The following is a 19,032-nucleotide window of genomic DNA, read 5'->3' as shown; positions in this document are numbered from 1 at the left end:
ACTATAATTAGAAACACCTGGGGCAGGGGCGGAGCTACAAATGAGAAACACATGGAAAAGTACTGAGACACAGGGGCACAGGTCACGTGGGACACACACAGAGACATGAGACAGGGCTAAGACATGACAGAAGCCTCCCCCTAAACGCGCAGCTCCCGAGGCGCGTAAAAACGAACCCCGGGGGCTGGCGGCGGGGAGAGGCCGGGGAAAACAAGAGACGAAACCGGGGACTGAAACGGAGACAGGACAGAGGACAGAGACTGGACGGGAGACTGAACGGGGAACTGAACAGGAGACGGAGACTGGACGGGGAACTGGACAGGAGACGGAGACTGGACGGGGAACGGAGACTGGACAGGGAACTGGACGGTGGACGGAGACAGAACAGGGGACGGAGGCTGGACAGGGAACTGGACGGTGGACGGAGACTGGACAGGGAACTGGACGAAGGGTTGGACAGGTGAGGGGACCGAAGACTGGACACTAGACTGGACAGGGGACGGAGACTGGATGGGACCGGACATAGGAACAGGGACGAGAACATCAACAGGGACAGAAACGAACACTGTAACTGGGACGGGAACAGAGACAGAGACAGACACGGGTACAGGGACGTAAACAGAGACAGGGACCAAAACAGGGAGAGACATGGGGACCAGAAACACGGGTGGGTGCCCAGGACTGGCAAATGTCTGAAGGGAAGTCCAAGGAACCAGCCTGGGCACAGTACTGGGGACAAAGTCAGGAGACCTCGGTGCCTGCCTGGGTACGTGGGACCTGGGGCCAAACAAAGTTCTGGGAGCAGGAACCGGTGGGGTAGTGACTCTGGCAGCGGGAGCTGGTGCTGGCGGCGCGGCGACTCTGGCAGCGGGAGCTGGTGCTGGCGGCGCGGCGACTCTGGCAGCGGGAGCTGGTGCTGGCGGCGCGGCGATTCTGGCAGCGGGAGCTGGTGCTGAGACTGGAACTGCTGGAGCAGACACTGAGACTGGAACAGCTGGAGCAGACACTGAGACTTGAACAGCTGGAGCAGACTTGAAGGCTTGAACAGCTGGAGCAGACTTGAAGGCTTGAACAGCTGGAGCAGACTTGAAGGCTTGAACAGCTGGAGCAGACTTGAAGGCTTGAACAGCTGGAGCAGACTTGAAGGCTTGAACAGCTGGAGCAGACTTGAAGGCTTGAACAGCTGGAGCAGACTTGAAGGCTTGAACAGCTGGAGCAGACTTGGAGGCTTCAACAGCTTCAGCAGAGACGGAGGCTGGAGCAGCTTCTGCAGACACGGAGGCTTCAGCAGCTTCAGCAGACACGGAGACTGGAGCAGAGACTGAGGCTGGAGCAGCTTCTGCAGAGACGGAGGCTGGAGCAGCTTCTGCAGACACGGAGGCTTCAGCAGCTTCAGCAGACACGGAGACTGGAGCAGAGACTGAGGCTGGAGCAGCTTCTGCAGAGACGGAGGCTGGAGCAGCTTCTGCAGACACGGCAGGAGTCCGGGGGCGTGGCTCAGCAGCCGAAGACACCTCGGAGATGGGCGTGGCCGCCGAGAGAGTTTCGGAGCTGGGCGTGTGGAGATCCAGCGCTGCTGCTGTGAGGCCTGAAGCCGCGGGTGAAACAAAAACCCGGACTGGATTTGTAGCCTCGCCGGTAAAGTCCATTGCAAGCAGCGCGGGGCCGCCGGTAGAGACCGGCGCGGGAAAAGTTTCTAAAATAGTCCCGGAGCACGGCTGGGTTGCCGCGGAGATAGTCCCAGAGAGCGGCTGGATCGCAGCGGCGGAATCCAGCTCTGCAGCCGCCATGAAAGCCAGCTCCTCAGCCTGAGGTGCTGGCGCTGCAGCTGTGGGGCTTGAGAGTGCGGTTGCCACAAAATCCCGGACTGGATTAGTACTCTCTCCGGCTGAGTCAAGCGCGGGGAAAGTCTCTGCTCGCGGCTGGCTCGCTGGGTCGGAGGTCCTGTAGCGCGGCTCGGCTGCTACCGCGGAAATCACGGGGCACGGTTCGGCAGCTACCGCGAGGAACACGGGGCGAGGTTCGGCTGCTACCGCGGGGATCTCGGGGCGCGGTTTCACAGCCGTCACAGAAGTCACGGAGCGTGGCTTAGCCGCTGAAGACGCTAGCTTGAGAGGCGCCGGGGATGCTAGCGCCTTAGCCACTGGAGAAGCTAGCTCTGGAAGCGCCAGTGAGGACAGAGTCTTGGCCGCCGGAGGAGCTAGCTTTGGAGGCGCCGGGACGGAGCGCGCCTTGGGAGGCGGACGGACGGGAGTCGGCGTCTGGAGAACCGGTGCTGCTTTAGTTCTCCCCGGGGTGGATGCCGCTTCCTCCAGGAACCAGGGTGGACACATGTGTGCTGGAGGCAGAACAGCCCCTGGAGGCAGCGGCAGACGAGCTGGTGTAGGGAGAAAGTCCTCCTCCTCCTCAGAGCTGCTGGGAGCGCACCCGAGAAAGTCCCACGGGTCCCGCTCCTTTAGCCTCGGGTACACGGAGGCACCGAGGCTAACCGCACCAACCCTTAGCGCCCCCCCAAGAAAATCCTCCCCGGAAAAGGGGTCTTCTTCCGGCTGGCGGGACCCCTTAGAGCGCCTACCCCGAGGCCTGCGGCGTCCATGAGGCCTCGAGGTTTCCTGCGCCGGGATCCCGCCTGGAGTACGGCGAATCGCCATTCTGGTGCCAGTCCAGGCAGAACCTGCTGTGTCCATGTTACGGTCGGTCTTTCTGTCACGAGTTGACCCAGGCAGGGAGACGAGGAGGCGGACACAGGTGCAGGTAAGGGCGATATAAATAAATAATTTATTAAATAAATAACAAAGAAACAAGGAAACAAGCAACAAGTAAACATGTAACAAAGAAACACAAATAACCAATAACAAACTAGAGATAATAATAATGATAAACAAACAGGGAATATATACAAGGAGCTAAACTAGGAATAAACACAAAGAAGGGGTATGTACAAGGAACTAAGGAACACGGAGCTAAACAAGAGACTAGAAAAACCAAACAAGAAATAAACAAAACTAAACAGGGCAGGGATATATTATACAAGGGATATACTAGTGATGGGTCTGACGACCCTGAAACCTCGACACATGCGCCGAGCTGTCAAGGCGAAACCCCGTGTCGGTGCGCGTATCAAGTTAAGGAAAACCACGTGACCGATACACTTCCTGTGTCGTTTGGTAGCGATGGGTCTGACGACACTGAAACTTCAGCGCATGCACCGAGCAAACAAGGCGAACCCCTGTGTCGGGCCGCGTATCATTTTAAGGAAAACCACGTGACCGATGCATTTCCTCGCGCAGTTGCTTGCAATGACTTTCTTAGTCCAGCAGATGTCGCCATTAAGTGATACAGCAACACAGTTTCAACACAGTGTCGATACAGTTTGGGAAATGTGCCATACACCCAATGAGGCTTCATCTGCCCATCACTAGGATATACTAGAAACAAAACACTAAGCAGAGGACTGGGAAACGAGGAAATAAACAAGAAACTAGAAAACATATACAAGAGATTAACTGAGGAAAACACGGGCAAAGACTAGGGCTATGGAACACGGAAGAACACGGAGAGACAAAACAACAGGGGAAGGTGCAAAGACCGACAGAGACAAAGTGGTAGACCAGGGCTATATAAGGAAACAGGAAACACTATAATTAGAAACACCTGGGGCAGGGGCGGAGCTACAAATGAGAAACACATGGAAAAGTACTGAGACACAGGGGCACAGGTCACGTGGGACACACACAGAGACATGAGACAGGGCTAAGACATGACACTAATATATATATAAACACACTTACCAGTAATTGTGTCTGTTGTGGAAAGTTCTAGTGTTGTTTCTTCTGAGAAAAGGGGATGACAGATTTTACTAGCACCAGTCTGTGAATATGAATAGCTTACTGGAAAGGTCTTGACAAGTTTTTTCTTTGCTTGTTTATGCAGTGCAGTGCATTTTGCTCTGATCAAGTTGATAGATTTTATAGAGTTTGATCTCTCAAACTCTCAGACTTTTGGTGCTCCTGTAGTAATGTAGTAAGAACTTCAGAAAAGCCACAAACCGGAACACACACTGAGCCGACTGCATAGTTCAGCAAGAAAAAACAGAGTGGCAGAGAAATCTTTATCTAATCTAACAGTCAGTTCTGTAATCTGAGTTTAGATTAGGAGAGGAATGCATATTTTTTTTTACTCTTTCCTTATTCCTTAACACTTTACTTATAGTGTCAGTCAGGTAATTTTTTACTCTCATTCCACCTCCAACTAGCCTACAATTGTTTTATTTAGTTTGTATTTATTTTATTTTGTTTTCATTTAATATATTTGAACTGACTGGTGATTTTTTATGATATTTTACAATTATTCATTTATGCTATCATTAATATTTTATACTTTATTTTTACCACTACTGTTTTCACTTTTATTTTACGTTTTATTGTATTGTTTTATTATTATTATTATTATTATTATTATTACTATTTTAGATAAATTAACCCCTATTTGAAAGCATGTAAAAAAACCAACAACTTACGACTGAGTGTAAAGGGAATGGTGCAGAGTCCTGTTATAACACATACATAGTACATATGTTAAAGTAACCAAGCTAAAAACAGCCCCAAGGGCACACAGTTCACATATATTTTGTTCCAGACATGAATGAACAGTCAGTTGAAGAGTAACTTTATGAGTAGTTGAGTAACAATGCACAATGTTTAAACTAATAGGAAAGCATATATTACGACTGACCTGAAAGTACCAGGAGGAAAATCATGGCTGAAGCTGATCTGAAAAGCAGCAGATTTATTAGGTAAGTATGTATGCACTGATAAGGTTTAAACACAGGTCTTAAAGATTTCAGCTACAAAGTGTTGCACATGTACATATATCCCTTCATACCTTAGTGTTTGCTACAGTGCAACAACGATATCAACCACTTAGCAACCCCCAAGCAACTTCATGTGATATTTAGAAAACTGCTTAGTAACCCCAGTGTCATGTCAAGGTTTATATACTGGCTGGTTCTGGATCTTGTACTAGTTCATTAACCCATCGGTGCCCCCGGTCCTTACTTTGAGAACCACAGCTTTGAATAAACATTACTTTTAAAAAAAACTTTGAAGAACCTCTTTTTAGAGCGGTCTAAAGCTGGAAGGTAGAACTGTGTTCTCTGGAATGACGTGATCTGCCCAGCCCATCTCGGATAAATTGGAGATGAGTTAGTCTGGTGATCATTTAACATCCCGACTTAACTAACACTCTCTTTTTTCTAAATGCAGTCAAATCCGCACAGTAAAGCTCCAAAATCTTTCCTGGAGAGTTTTCTAATGCCTGGTCCACACTACAAGATTTTATAAACTTGAATGTGAGAGACCTCACACATGAAGACATTTTGACAGATTGTCTGTCTTTAATTGTTGTTAATCAACCTCCCTGAATAAAACACTGCACACTTTAAGGCTGTATACATCCGGCTGCCGACTCAGATCCACAAAACCTTGTGGGAGTTTTTTCAAACTAGATACAAACTGCAGAAGACAAGGAATTTACTGGTGAGTAGCTTCTGCTCAGAATAAGAAAATTAAATTGATAAAACAATTTTTTTTTGCATGACTAGGCTTTAATATAGGTTTGTGACTTACTGTGCTGTTAGGGAGTACATATTATGTAAGCTTAAAAAGCTGAAAATAAAGGCTTTGAATACTATTGGGTCTACTTTGTCCCACAAAATTACACAATATATGAAGAAATCAAGACTTCATCAAGACTGCTATTGCCATTTTAGTAGAGTCCTGGGCTTTCTAGCCTTTAATAATTCAATTTATGTACAACAAATCTTGATGAATGTGTAGGACATTATTTGTTGTTTCTACATATCTCAGTTCGATAAATTGAAATGCTTTTCATTGGCTTGATGTGCAATACGTAATATTTTATGAAAAAAAAAATATTTTTTATTATATTATCTAATTCCCATTTTTTTCCTTTCTGTGTTAATTATATTAGTGATTTAAATGATTATTAGTCATTTACAAAATTTTGTGGTAAATAATAAGATACTTGATGATGCAAAAGTCAAAGGTTTTTGGGAAGCAGGCACAAAATTGTTTTTCTTAAAGTTCTGTTGTTCTCAAAAAAGCTTGTAAATCAGTATGATTAACCCTTATTTGGAAATGTGCCCCATATGTAGATATTTCCGAAGCTGCTTTGTAACAACGTCCATTGCTAAAATGGCTGTGTAAAGATTATTTAAAAAAAAAATTAAACAACTAATATTTACCAATAATTCTGGAAGGCACTGTGCATCTCCCTCAAATCTATTACCCATATCAGCATTCACACCACCATGATTATCATTATTTAATCAGTCTTACATCAGGACATTTTAGATCAGATTTTCTTCCTCATGAAACGAAGGAGTTAAATAATCCTAACACATGTTTAACACAGAAAACCTCAAAATACATTCTTACCTGTCTTACAGTTGTGCAGGATGTCTGGTTTCTGTTCACCGTTCCTTCAGGGTAGTGTTTTTTCGTACAGAAAGAGGAGGAACTGCTTAAAAATATGCAAAGAATCTCAGTATTGCAAAAGGCCACCTATTCCAGTAAACAGTGGGTATCATGCCAAAATACACAGAGCTGTTGACTAATAAAAATGTTGTCATGTGAAAACTCACATAACTACAAAAATATGTAGAGATAAACATTGCTTAAACTCTGGAATGTGATCTGTTAAAAAAATTCCTAGCTACCTTTTCACAAGCCGAATAAATATCTATTACATTCAGCGCAGTGCCATGAATTGGTTCACAACCACAAACTACTGCAGTGTTTTTAGAGATAAATATCTGCACACCAAGCAGCTTGATTTAGGCTGTGTCAGTGTGTGTTTGGTATCATGACGACACAAAAATATATCTAAGGCGGCTTAAAACACACAAAAGACATGTAATATTAGCTGCTTCATTCTATAAGGATCATACAGTGGGTACATAAAGTATTCAAACGTCTTTAAATTTTTCACTCTTTGTTTCATTGCAGCCATTTACTAAAATCCAAAAAGTTTATTTTATTTCCCATTAATCTACACTCAGGAAAACATTTTTTTTTTTTCACATTTTTGCAAATTTATTTAAAAAGAAAAACTGAAATATCACATGGTCATAAGTATTCAGACCCTTTGATGTGACACTCATCTTTAACTCACATGCTGTCCATTTCCTCTGATCTTCCTTGAGGTAGTTCTATGCCTTTATTGGAGTCCGGCTGTGGCTGCAGGTTCACCTTCCAACATGACAATGACCCTAAGCACACAGCTATAGTAACACAGGTGTGGCTTCGGAACAACCCAGTTACCATTTTTGACTGCCCCAGCCAGAGCCCTGACCCAAACCCAATTGATCATGAATATGAGTTTGAGAATGGCTGTACACCAACTTTCACCATCCAACCTGACGGAACTGGAGAGGATCTGCAAGGAAGAATGGCAGAGGATCCCCAAATGCATTTGTGAAAAACTTATTGCATCATTTCCAAGAAGACTCATGGTTGTACTAGCTCAAAAGGGTCTGAATACTTATGAGCATGTAATATTTCAGTTTTTCTTTTTTAATAAATTAGCCAAAAATTCTACATTTCTGTTTTTTTCTGTCAAGATGGGGTGCTGAGTGTACGTTAATGAGATTTTTTTTTTTACTTTTTTTTAATTAAGCAAATGGCTGCAATGAAATAAACAATGAAAAATGTAAATGGGTCTAAATTTTTTATGTATCCACTGTATACTCTCTACCACAGTAACTGCTGTGATCATGTATGTCCTATATGTTACAGTATGTTACATATCTCTGCACCTTCTCCTCACTATGCATATTTCATTGTACAGTATCTGTATCGTACCGTCCTGTTTGTTAAATTGTGTTTATTGTATTGGCACTTTAGGTTGTCTATATTGTATTGTTGTTCCATTTTGCACCATGGTTCCAGAGGAACATCATTTCACTGCACTGTGGTGTACCAGTACTCAGATGCAATGACAATAAACGAATCTTGACTTGCCTACTAATTATCTTAATGAAACATAGGTGTGTTTTGGGCGTAACAAGAAATAAGTCAATCAAGGCGTCACTTGCCATTCGCTTTAAGAGCCAGGTGTGCTCTGGTTTTGGCTCATTGGTATTTTATGACTGACGTGCGCATTCACGCTGTGAAGGTGCACAAGCAGGTCATTTACGGGAACAGCAATGTTATTTCATGTTGTATTCTGTTTATTGTTGATGTAAAAGTTGGGTTTGTGCACTGCAGCGCCTCATTGTGTGTGTGAGTGTATTGAGTAGGGGCACACCTGCATTGCCGAGATAGGTATGGACATCTGACAAATCTAATCAGTCATTTGTGCACAGGTGTTTTCTGCCAAAAAGATAGCAACATGCCAGAAATGTATTATATTTCTTAAATATACAGTACTGTGCAAAAGTTGTAGGCACCAAAGCAAATTACACTAATCCATTTATCTCAGCAATATGAGTGTTTTTACCTGAAAAAAGCACCACATATGATTTGGACATATGCAAATAAACATACATACAGTAAAACATAACAAGGAATCCTTATTTTAACTAAGTATGTTATATCCTGTGAGCCGAGCTGAGAAACAAAGTGTAGTTCCGGGATTTCCCCTGGATGCCCTCAGCCAGCATGGGTATGTGTTCAGTTCCAGCAGCAGCTCACCTGATTTACCAAATTTACCAAACCAGTTGTTGATATGAGGAGAATTATTTACTGAAATTCCCACAGGTGCCTAAAACATTTGCACAATACTGTATTTCCTATATTTCCTTTGTGTATATTTCCTAAATAAGTAATTCTAAAAAGAGTGCTTGCAAAATACAGTAAAGTGAAATGAATAGGAAGCCGCATTATTATTCATCATTGGATGGAGAACATTTCTGCATTTTCTCCGTCTAAATATCTAAGGGATTTTTTTTATCATTTATTGCCATGAAATGTAAGCATGATCTGATATTTATTTTCAATGTAAAAGTTTACAACATAAGTTAATGCCTGAAAGCAGTTTGTTAAATCAGCAAAGGTGATTTCTAGCAAAGGTGGCACACTTAAAAAATAAGCTTAAAAAAGGGATTAATTTACAGAAATATTTCAGCAGAATTGAAACAAATGTTCACATTTTTATAGCTGTCCACCTGCCTTGTAAAAAAATCTCTCAGCTCTTAAGAATGAGGAAGAAAAGCAGCTTAAAGTAAATCAACTGAACGGGTGAACAATTTCCGTAATCTTCAGGTATCATTTACTTGAATAGGAGTAAACAGAAATAAGTGATTTGGACAGTTGTGATAAAACTATATTTGCTCCAGAGTTCAGAGATATCACTAATAAAGAGAAAACAACTGTTCTTTCTTATCCTCCACTGGTTGAAACCAGTTAATAAATGTATATGATGTCATGTTAGCAAAAATATAGTTAATTTGCAAAAACTGATAAATGTATCCTTAAAGAATTGAACTTTCTTTTTAAGCAAATCTGTTTTTGCAAAGAACTCTTCATTTATTATTTGCAAACATGGAATATATTTCCACTGCTTTACAGATGACACACGGTTGTATATTTGCTGAGGACTGTTAAAAAAAACATAAAGATGCCAAAAGAATCATATTGCTCAAAGATTTCATACCATTAAATGCTGGCTTGGGTGAGTTCAGGTAAAAGGTGCTACCTTCTAAACTGAGCTTCAGATCCAGATGTAAATACGTAAAAACATATAGCTGTTTTGTCTCATATTCATCTTTCAGTGTCAAACCCAAATGTTGTCTCAGTCAACAGCAGAAACAAAGGCATTGAACTCTGTTTCAATAATTTTGGAGTTGACTGTATGTTGGCATGACAACAACAACAGATATACCAATGGTTACATTGTTTCTTTGTCGGGAGTTTCCCTTGTGTGCATGTCAGCAGAGACAGCTCATTAAAAAAGCAACTGATTTCACAACCATGGCCACTGGTTTGGGAATATTTGCATATTGCATTTTTTATAATGAAAGTGTCTATTTAATAGTTATTGCATTGCATTGTGAGCTACTACCCAATGTACAAGAAACCTTTTAACTCATTTCAGTTGTATTTGATTTTTCTCATGGACCTATTCGTTTACAGTTCATGTTTATTCAAGTACAGGATTGAAATCAGCCTGTTGAATCAGTTCCAGCAGGAAACCTGAGCTCAAAATAATACTCAGATCTTAAATAAAGTTAAGACTACAGCTAGCTCTATACCTTTAGAAGTGCGTATTTTTTTTCTTAGCAGTAATTAAATACTTTATAGTAGCTTTAATAATGTATACATTATACTATCTGAAATAATTTATAATAAATACAAAATCTTACGTCTTAAAATAAAAACAACAAAAAAGGTCTTGGGTCTTGGGTCTTGGGTTCATGGGCATATGGCCCAGTTTTCACACAGATCAGTCTTTGTATTCTTTGAGACAAGAAAGGTAAACATGTCATTCGTCAATCAAGATTACGAACTATAAAACATCAAGCATGAGGAAGCACACTGAAAACATATACTTTCACAGCTTGAGTAACTAGTTTCGGTTTGTGTTATGTTAGGATAATGTTATGATAACGTTATTAGTTTTAATCTATTAGAAAAATAATAGAATAGTTGTTTTACTCTACCTGTGTGTTTCAGGTTTCTCCCACATTTAACAATCCTTAATATGAGGTAGGAGAGCGAGGACGATTGTAACAGTTCACTCCCAGTTGTGTTCCTGGCATCAGTGTCTCGTATTTCTCACTTGACTGGCTGGATACACAAGATTGTGCAGTTCAACCTTTCTAGAGTCTTGGCTTTTTGTTACACAGGGAGTCCTGCTGGGTCCGGTGGACCCACTGCATTTTGGGACTTTTCATTTTAAAAAATCGAACTTCTTTATTTAAATACTCAGCAGATGTTTACTTCAATTTACTTCCAATTGCTAGTAATATAAACAACAAATATGTTAAATGAGTTCCCTTTACTTTTGTTAAATCTTTTGTTACTTTTGTTGAATTGAAATAATACTCATTTTGCTTTATTTTATATTGGTTATTAATAACTAGCAAAGGAAGCAAGTTTTTTCAAAACTCTATTGTATTATTTATTTGAATTTCATTTCAGAACTAACTTGGCTGAGTTTACACATAACGTCTGTATAAATAACACTTTTATAGTGATTTTAGTGATCTATAGCGCACTGGTCAATTATGGCACGCGCAGTTGCATTTAGGACTTCTCGGTGTGTCTTTGCTATCGTGAGGATTTAAAAAATACATGTTACACAGCTCAAAATGCAAAAAAATTTCCCTTTATTAATTATAAGTGTGTTTTGGGACTAACGTAAAACGTGTGCCTGTTGTCATTCACTTTAAAAGCCAAGTGCCCTCTCTTTGGCATTTTGGGATCTTAACAGTGGCATTTTTGTGCGTCTCAGCAGAGGAAACTGACCTGCATGTTCACGCTGTGAAGGTACACCAGTAGCTCATTTGAGGAAACAGCAATGTTATTTTATTCTATATTCTGTTTATTGTTGAGACAAATGTCGGGTTTGCGCTGATTTTAACCAGTCAGTGGTGCACCTGTATTTACCACTACCATGTTAGAAACAACCCGGATGTTTAGCTGAAAACATCTCAGTTTTAGACCACCACATCCATCAGTGTAGATTTATTCCTAATCTCTGACACTATTTTAACAGCACAGATGCAAGGCGCAAAAAAGACAGGGTGTAAAATAGCAAGGAGCATCGTATACACAGGGTGTACAATAGGGCCCACAGAGTTTCTCTATGTGTGTAATGCATATGTATGTCTTCTCTTCAGTGTCACTCAGTGTCACAGATCCTCACAATCGGAAACATCTTCCTCAGAGTCTGCAACACACTGAAAAAAGAGAATTGTTGGACCAACTTAAAAAAATTACTTCAATTGGTAACACATAAATAAATTAAGTTTTTACAAATTAAGTAAACAAGTTAGATCAACACAATTCCTTTAAGTTAGCTCAACGTAATTATTTGATTACTTTCAAGTTGACAGTTTTCATTATCTCAACTTAAATTTAAGGCAAATCAACTTAAATTATCCAGTTTATCCAACTTAATTACGTGCTTCATAATTTTAAAGTACAATGTAAAACATTTCAAGTTGTTTAAACTCAGCAATATAAGCTCTCCTGCTGCCTTAAAAGGCTGAGTTAACTCAATGTGGTATTCTCAACATATTTGGTATATTATTATTTAACTGCAAATACTGACAGTATAATACTGGAGTAAACTCAGCAAAGAGTGAACTCTGTAGCTCAAAGCCAGCATACTGTGATCACTAACAACACAGAATAAAGTTAATGTGCTCTTACAGCCCACAAACACTGAGGCCTGGCAATCAACATATATTATAATATTGCACGCCTAGGATAAGGTAGCTTTGGGCAACAGACAACACAAAGATGGTAAGTAAGGAAGAGGCCACACCCAATATGCAGATATATGGTGCCAGGAGCCTGTAGGAAAGCTGCATGAACCAACACTCTAGAAAGAGCATTGACACAGGTAGTGACTAAAAGTTGGTTCAAATCACATTTTTTCATTGGTTCAACAAACATTTTTAAGTTTTCAGGTTGAAGTTCTCTGAACTCATTTTATTGAGTTATACTGGCCGATAAGTTCACTCCACTTAATAATATTAATTTCCACTGACTAAAACACAGAATCACTTTTTAGAGTGCACCATCAAAACGCTCTCTGTCTTCCAATCAGTCTGAACAGAGAATCACTTTGCCATCTTGATCAGTTTTTTTAAATGGAACCAGGCTGACAAAGCTTTTTATAGTGTCAAGTCTCCAAGATTGGTTCCTACAAGACATGGAGTGAAATGTGTGGGAATGTGGGCTCAGATAGTGTTGGGTCTCTAATTGTGCGGGAACAGTGTGAGTGCTTACAGCAAGGGCCTACTTACCTGCTTGACTCTGTCCTTCTCACTCACTCACTCACTCACTAACACACACACACACACACACACAAATTACCAGAGAGGAGGAAAGAAAAATGAGTGTGCACTGGACCTACGATTTCCACACTTTTATCAACTTAGTGGGTGGTCTCACAGACCCGAAGACCTTATCAGGGTTAAAATCTGTCTACTTTTTTCCCCTGAGGTCATTATTAATAATCTATATAATTCAGGCTGAATCTTCATGAACAATAATGCAGTAATCAAACAGGCAAATCTGATTTGTTAATAAATAATAATAAACAACATTTAACAAAAATAAAATATCAGGTATATACAATAGGTACAATCCTTAATGTATTTGGAATTCATTCTTTAAATTATGATTTTTATGATTTATGTTACAAGATAATCTAAAACACATACTCACTGTTTCTGTTTTTAATACTATTGTTTTCATTCTTTTAAAATGTGCTCTGGCTCATACAGGTTTCACATAATGAACATAAAAACTTTCTGATTTTCAGTCTCCAACCTCTCCTCAGACCTGCATGTAAAGCATTCACACATGCTGCAGCCACACATCAGCAGCTCCTTCAGTTCCTTATCAACCTGCTCATATCAATCCAGCTGCTTCATTTTCTTTCTTGTGTTCATGATGTTCAAGGCAAGACCCTTTGATTTTTTGAGGTTTTACTTCAATAAGAGAGTGCTGTTCTTAGTTACACCAATATCAGCAGAAGCAGAAATTAATACATTTTTTGCATCAGGTTTCTTATATAAAAAAAAACGGACAGTTACAACATAGAAAAGTATTGTTTGAACTGAAGAGTATAACATCGTTGACTTTAATTTAATATTGTTTATATTTACGCACAATCACCTTCACAATTTCTTTATTCTCTTCTTCTGTACCAGTATGGGTCTTTTTCTGTATTTTCCTTTTTGTGCCTATTTACTCATATATTAGATTTTTTCCTAGAACTACAAAGGACCACTTAAACCCTGGTAAAAAAAACTTAATGAATAAACTCTTATACTTAAAAACCTAATCACTGCATCAGACTCTTTTTCTTTATTCAAAAAGTAATCAAGTGATTCATCTTACATCGATTATTGGCATTGGCACACATTTCTATTGTCATATTTGTATTATGTCATATTTAGAGCAATAGCATCATAATAAAAAAAATTTAATAACAGATTATGCAACTGCAGTAGGTTACTATAGATGTTGGCAGATTAGTCAACTGTTAAGAAATAAAGGTAAAACCAATGATTTTTACCAATTATTTTCTATTTTGCAAATATAAGATTTTATGCCAACTATTGGCAAAATTACAGTATATATAGAGGTCAAGCTCAAGGCACAGTATCGCTAATGTCTAATGAATAAAATACCTAATGCATTAGCTAATTAAATTATAATTTTTTATGTCAATATGTGTAAAATTCACAATGAAATGGATTTCTGTGGCTACAAACCGCTAGCTTATCTTGCCCTGGCTTACCGGAACACTCAGCATTGTTCAGTGTAGCACTGTCAGGCGGCATTAGCTACTAACAGCTAATGCTAATACTCCAGACTTAGTGCTGAATAAATTTGGGAATCTAATCTTACTGTAAATAAACTGAAGCACTTTACTCAAACAGTGTAGATTAACGTCCAGTGTTTTTTTTTATTACAGTTTTGTTTAGTTAGCTTAGCTTTATCTAACTTGGTTAACTACCCCCCACCACTACCACCTAGCAGAGACCTGCTGAATTAGACCTTCCTAGTGTCCCATAATGCATCTTATATTCGAGAGCGCCTTATGTTTGAAAATAGACCAGAAATAAGATGATTATTGATAGTGCACCCTATAATGTGAAAAATATGTATATGTAATGCATGCATAGTAGAGAGAGATTACTGTATGCTGTCCTAACCAAAAGTCCATTATTGATACACAAATTATGTCAATGGACATTTAAAAGGAATAGCAAAAACTTCTCTTCTGGGTTCTCTTTGGACTTTTTAAAAATATTTGGCAACAACATTATATCCATTAATAAGTTTTGTAATATTACAACTTTATTATCATAATATTATAAATTATAGCTTTGTCTTTTCTACTAAAAAGACACAATTCTTAAAGTGTTATGCATTTATTATCAAAATTATATTATTTAGCCTACATTTTTTTTAGTAGCCCTAAAATGCTGTCTTAAATTTAAAATTCTCTGTTTTTCTCTTTTTTAAAATTGTGAACAGGGTACTTTTATTTATTTGTAAAGCTCCCATGCTGGGTTGGGTATGTTATTGAGGTTCACATATGACAGAAATGTATAGTGTACAATGTAAAGATTCTGCATATGAACTAAGTAACTCTATGAGTTTATTTAGTGAATATATAGCTGTTCATGCCCTGAAATGAGGTTTATAATATTACAGACATAAGTCTTCTACTTTAACTTTAAATTTCATTAATTTACATATTATTTTATTTTGCTTTCTGTATTAGAGCTCTTTTTAGAAAATAAGAAACAGGAGAGGGTGCTTCTGCCCAAAAACTGTAAAAATGTTCGATTTTAATATGTTTTTGAAAGAAGTCTTTTCCTATTGTTTTGTAAAGAGTTTAGATAAATAGAGCAAGGTAGTGATTGTTAAACAAATAAGAGAACTGTTAGGCTTCTTAAATACTTTCTTGTTTTTTACTTTATTCAACAATTATTTCAAATTAATTATAAAACAGTAGTTTACAAAGTTTTTTTTCTTTTTTATGGATGCCATAATGTCCTTCCCTAATCTTTATTGCATTCTATATCTTCTTCCCTGTTGTCCCCTGTTTGTACCTGGTTAGCTTTTTAGCAAAGCTTACATCACTTAACTTTAAAATGTAAAATATATTTGAAAAATAATAAAAAAAATAGTCACAAAAAATCTCTATAAAATGTAATTTTAGGTTGTTACTTTAACTGAATGAAGCTGAGAACTTACCAACAATTTTAACTTGCTTTATAAAATGTTGGTTTATAAAATTACAGACATTATTTTTCTACTGTGTGTTTTACTTTACCTTTCATTAGTTCACAATTTGTTTTAATTTACATTCTGTATTAAAATTAATTTGACAACAAAGTCTGAATTAAGATTTAAGTATTGTGATGGAACACAGTAGAGGGCACTGCTGCCACAAATTTGTTAAACTGATTTTTGTGCATGAGCAACTAAAAGTACAAGGATTCCCCTAGAGGGAGATGTTGTTCCATTTTAACAAGTTTTGAGAGATGTCTTTTAGATAAATAAGTCAAAGTGCATAAAAAAAACAAAACTGGATGTAAATGTTAGTTCAATAAATATAACCATCTACTTTTTAAAGGAGGGTAGTGATCTACTCTGAGACAAGACAGTTTAATTTTAGTAGACAACATCAGAGCAGAGTATTTCAGTAATATTTCATACTTGTCCAACCTGCCAAGTTTTCTGATTTGTGACTCAATACAAAGTTAGACAAACTAAATATCTGTAGACCTATGATCTGCTTTCTCTTAAAAAAAGGATCTTCTCTCATAGTGTTAAAAGATTAAACTGATCAGAGTTTTTCACAGTGGCCAGAAAATGCAATTTTCGCCAATTTTGAGGGTCCCTCTGTTCAGCTTAGAATTTTTTTTTTAAACACACTGTACCCTGGTGGTTAGTGGCTCAAATGAAAGTGGATACTTGGGCTCCAAAAATTGACATATTGGCTTTAGTATTTGGTATATTAAATAACCTCCTATTGATTATATCTTTTGCTAATTTATCCAAAAAAATTAAAAATCGCCTATTGTTTTCCCACACAAATCAACATATCTTCAAAGTACATGATGATTTTCAACTAATTCTCCTTACAAAAATGCACTATTTTATTGAGCTACCTATAATCATTTGAGTTTTACTAAAAATGTATCAAAGAGTGCCAAAAACGTCTCTAAGTGTCCCAACCTGTATCCAAATGCACAAAGTTTCCCAATGGCCAAAAATGTATTTATACAGCCACATACCTCTGTAAATGTTTACCCCAAAGTAAAAAGAAAATAATAATAAAACATATTTCCTACCTACCTTAAAAATACTCTGTGGCTAAATGGAAAACTGTGTATTACTTTTTATGTCTTAATCCTGATGGATTACATTTCGATAGGGAACTTCAAGCTTTAAATACTACAGTAAAAATATTTTTTCTTCATCTTGGGTGAGTAAGCTAGTTAACATAAAGCGGGTTTAATCGGGTTTAAACTGTATTTTGTAATTGTTGCAGGTGTATATGATTTTTTTTAGATGATAAAAGTTAAAGTTAAGTTTCAGTTTTTTTTGTTTCAGCTGAGGAGGGTGCCGCCCCTCCCCCTCATACAACCCCCCTCCCGTCTCACTGGCTGAATTCAGACACACACACCACTGCACACACATAGGGAAAAGTGCTCCCCGTCATATCAGAGCGATTTCACCGCGAAAACCGTTATTTATAATTATTCAAAATGTCCGCCGAGTCGATTTCTATTCCGCCGGCGGAATAGCCACTAGGGGGACTACTGAATTTTAGCCCCACAGCTTAATTTTATTTATTAATAAATTAAGAACAATTAAAAAATAATGTGGTTTACCACAATACTGCTAGTTAGTTAACATAAAAGCCAGCTTTGTGTGTTGTAATTAAATATACTTTAAAATGGTGCTTGACAGAAAAGCTATGCTAGTTAGGTAGCCAAATTACATTTAAGGTGTAATGGGAAATTTAAGAAACCAACTTTAGCCTCACAGCTACATTTTATTTGTTATTAAATTAAACACCACTAGGGCTGCAGCTATCGATTATTTTTGTAATTGGGTACTCTACTGAAAAATCGATTCGATTAATCGAGTAATCGGATAAAACTTTTTTTTTGTTAAAGAGCAATTAAAAAGGCATTTTACTCAATAATGAATGACCAATTGGTTTCCTTTTTTAGATAAGTTATATTTTTAAATTCACAACATATATTTCCAAATTGCAAATACAAATAAATAAGACACAATAAATAAATAAATACCACAATAAAAAAAATACATTTAATTACATTACTTTCATATTAGGATTTCTTGTAAATATCAAATATAGGGTATAAATCAATAAAAAAAGGCATAAACATCGTCTTTGTGTTGTGCATCTTAGCTTCTGAGACGTTGTCAGTTCTGCCAGTGTTGGATCAGTGTGCTGCATTCTTTTACCACCAAGCCGCTTCTCCAAAATATATCAGGACCTGTGGAATAATTGTGATACACAAGTATTACAAATGTGGTTTTTTTCTTTATTTATATGTTGGACTACTTGGGTCTAATTACATCACTGAGACTAATAACTCTAATAATAAATTCATGGGCGTGCATTTATGAACACTAAGATTGACACCTATCGCATTGGGGCACATTAGACACTAGTGGTAATTAATATTTTATCCAATAAATAAGAGACACACTTCCTTATATGAACAACACAGTGTTCATACAGTTTTTGTGTCACCGGCAAAATGTACTCTTAGATGAAGAAATCATGCATTTAGTTTCCAGCCAAAGTAACTTAATTCAGTTTAGCTAACTTTTAACATTTTTATTTTTTATATTCTGAACTCCACAGCGCTGTTTTTACTGTTTACATAAAGCATTTTTGAACTTGTCTCTGTTCTAATAAACTAACCACACATTATAGACAGTGCTTCTATTAATTCACACTCCAAAGCGCTGTCTTTTTTTTTATTAATTCACGTTAATGTCAATCTCATTGATTTATTATAAGTTATATTTACCTGCTCTCTCTGCGTCCTCACGTCTCGAGTGTCCTCGGCTTAGATGGTGCAGCATTAAAACGCGCTGTTTTGGCGCTGCACCGAGTACAGGTCACAGTTCGAACATAAAATGCTTTTATTCCTTTAAAATTACTGTTTTCTCTAGCCATATCCATTTTGCCGCTGCTCAAACCTCCGTCTCCTTGTTCACGGGCGAGGGTGACGTAACGCTGAGCGCGTTTTCAAAATAAAAGTCG

At 38.3% G+C, this 19,032-nt stretch overlaps 1 protein-coding gene across 18 annotated transcripts in view; it reads right to left on the bottom strand.

Annotated features, from left to right (window-relative positions):
- The window catches only part of LOC111188189 (integumentary mucin A.1-like), a 30,093-nt gene extending 18,942 nt beyond the window's left edge, over positions 1 to 11,151 (bottom strand). For 4 of the 18 annotated variants that reach the window (XM_022678245.2, XM_049483004.1, XM_049483001.1 and 1 more), the window contains exons 1-6: positions 10,682 to 11,147; positions 8,329 to 8,393; positions 6,459 to 6,540; positions 4,735 to 4,772; positions 4,520 to 4,549; positions 3,792 to 3,833 (exon numbers count right to left, since the gene is read on the bottom strand). In XM_022678245.2, the coding sequence (XP_022533966.2) occupies positions 3,792 to 3,833; positions 4,520 to 4,549; positions 4,735 to 4,759 (97 nt within the window). In that variant the 5' untranslated portion in view covers positions 4,760 to 4,772; positions 6,459 to 6,540; positions 8,329 to 8,393; positions 10,682 to 11,147. Of the gene's footprint in view, positions 1 to 3,791; positions 3,834 to 4,519; positions 4,550 to 4,734; positions 4,773 to 6,458; positions 6,544 to 8,328; positions 8,394 to 10,681 lie in introns of all 18 variants that reach the window. The other 14 variants (XM_049483009.1, XM_049483002.1, XM_049483003.1 and 11 more) reach the window with 8 other exon arrangements.
- Between the last annotated feature and the right edge of the window lie 7,881 nt (positions 11,152 to 19,032).

Source organism: Astyanax mexicanus, chromosome 8 (genome assembly GCF_023375975.1).
Source record: "Astyanax mexicanus isolate ESR-SI-001 chromosome 8, AstMex3_surface, whole genome shotgun sequence".
Taxonomy (NCBI): domain Eukaryota; kingdom Metazoa; phylum Chordata; class Actinopteri; order Characiformes; family Acestrorhamphidae; genus Astyanax; species Astyanax mexicanus.
Note: the sequence above shows the minus strand (reverse complement) of the source record. Positions and strands in the feature narration are given on the sequence as shown.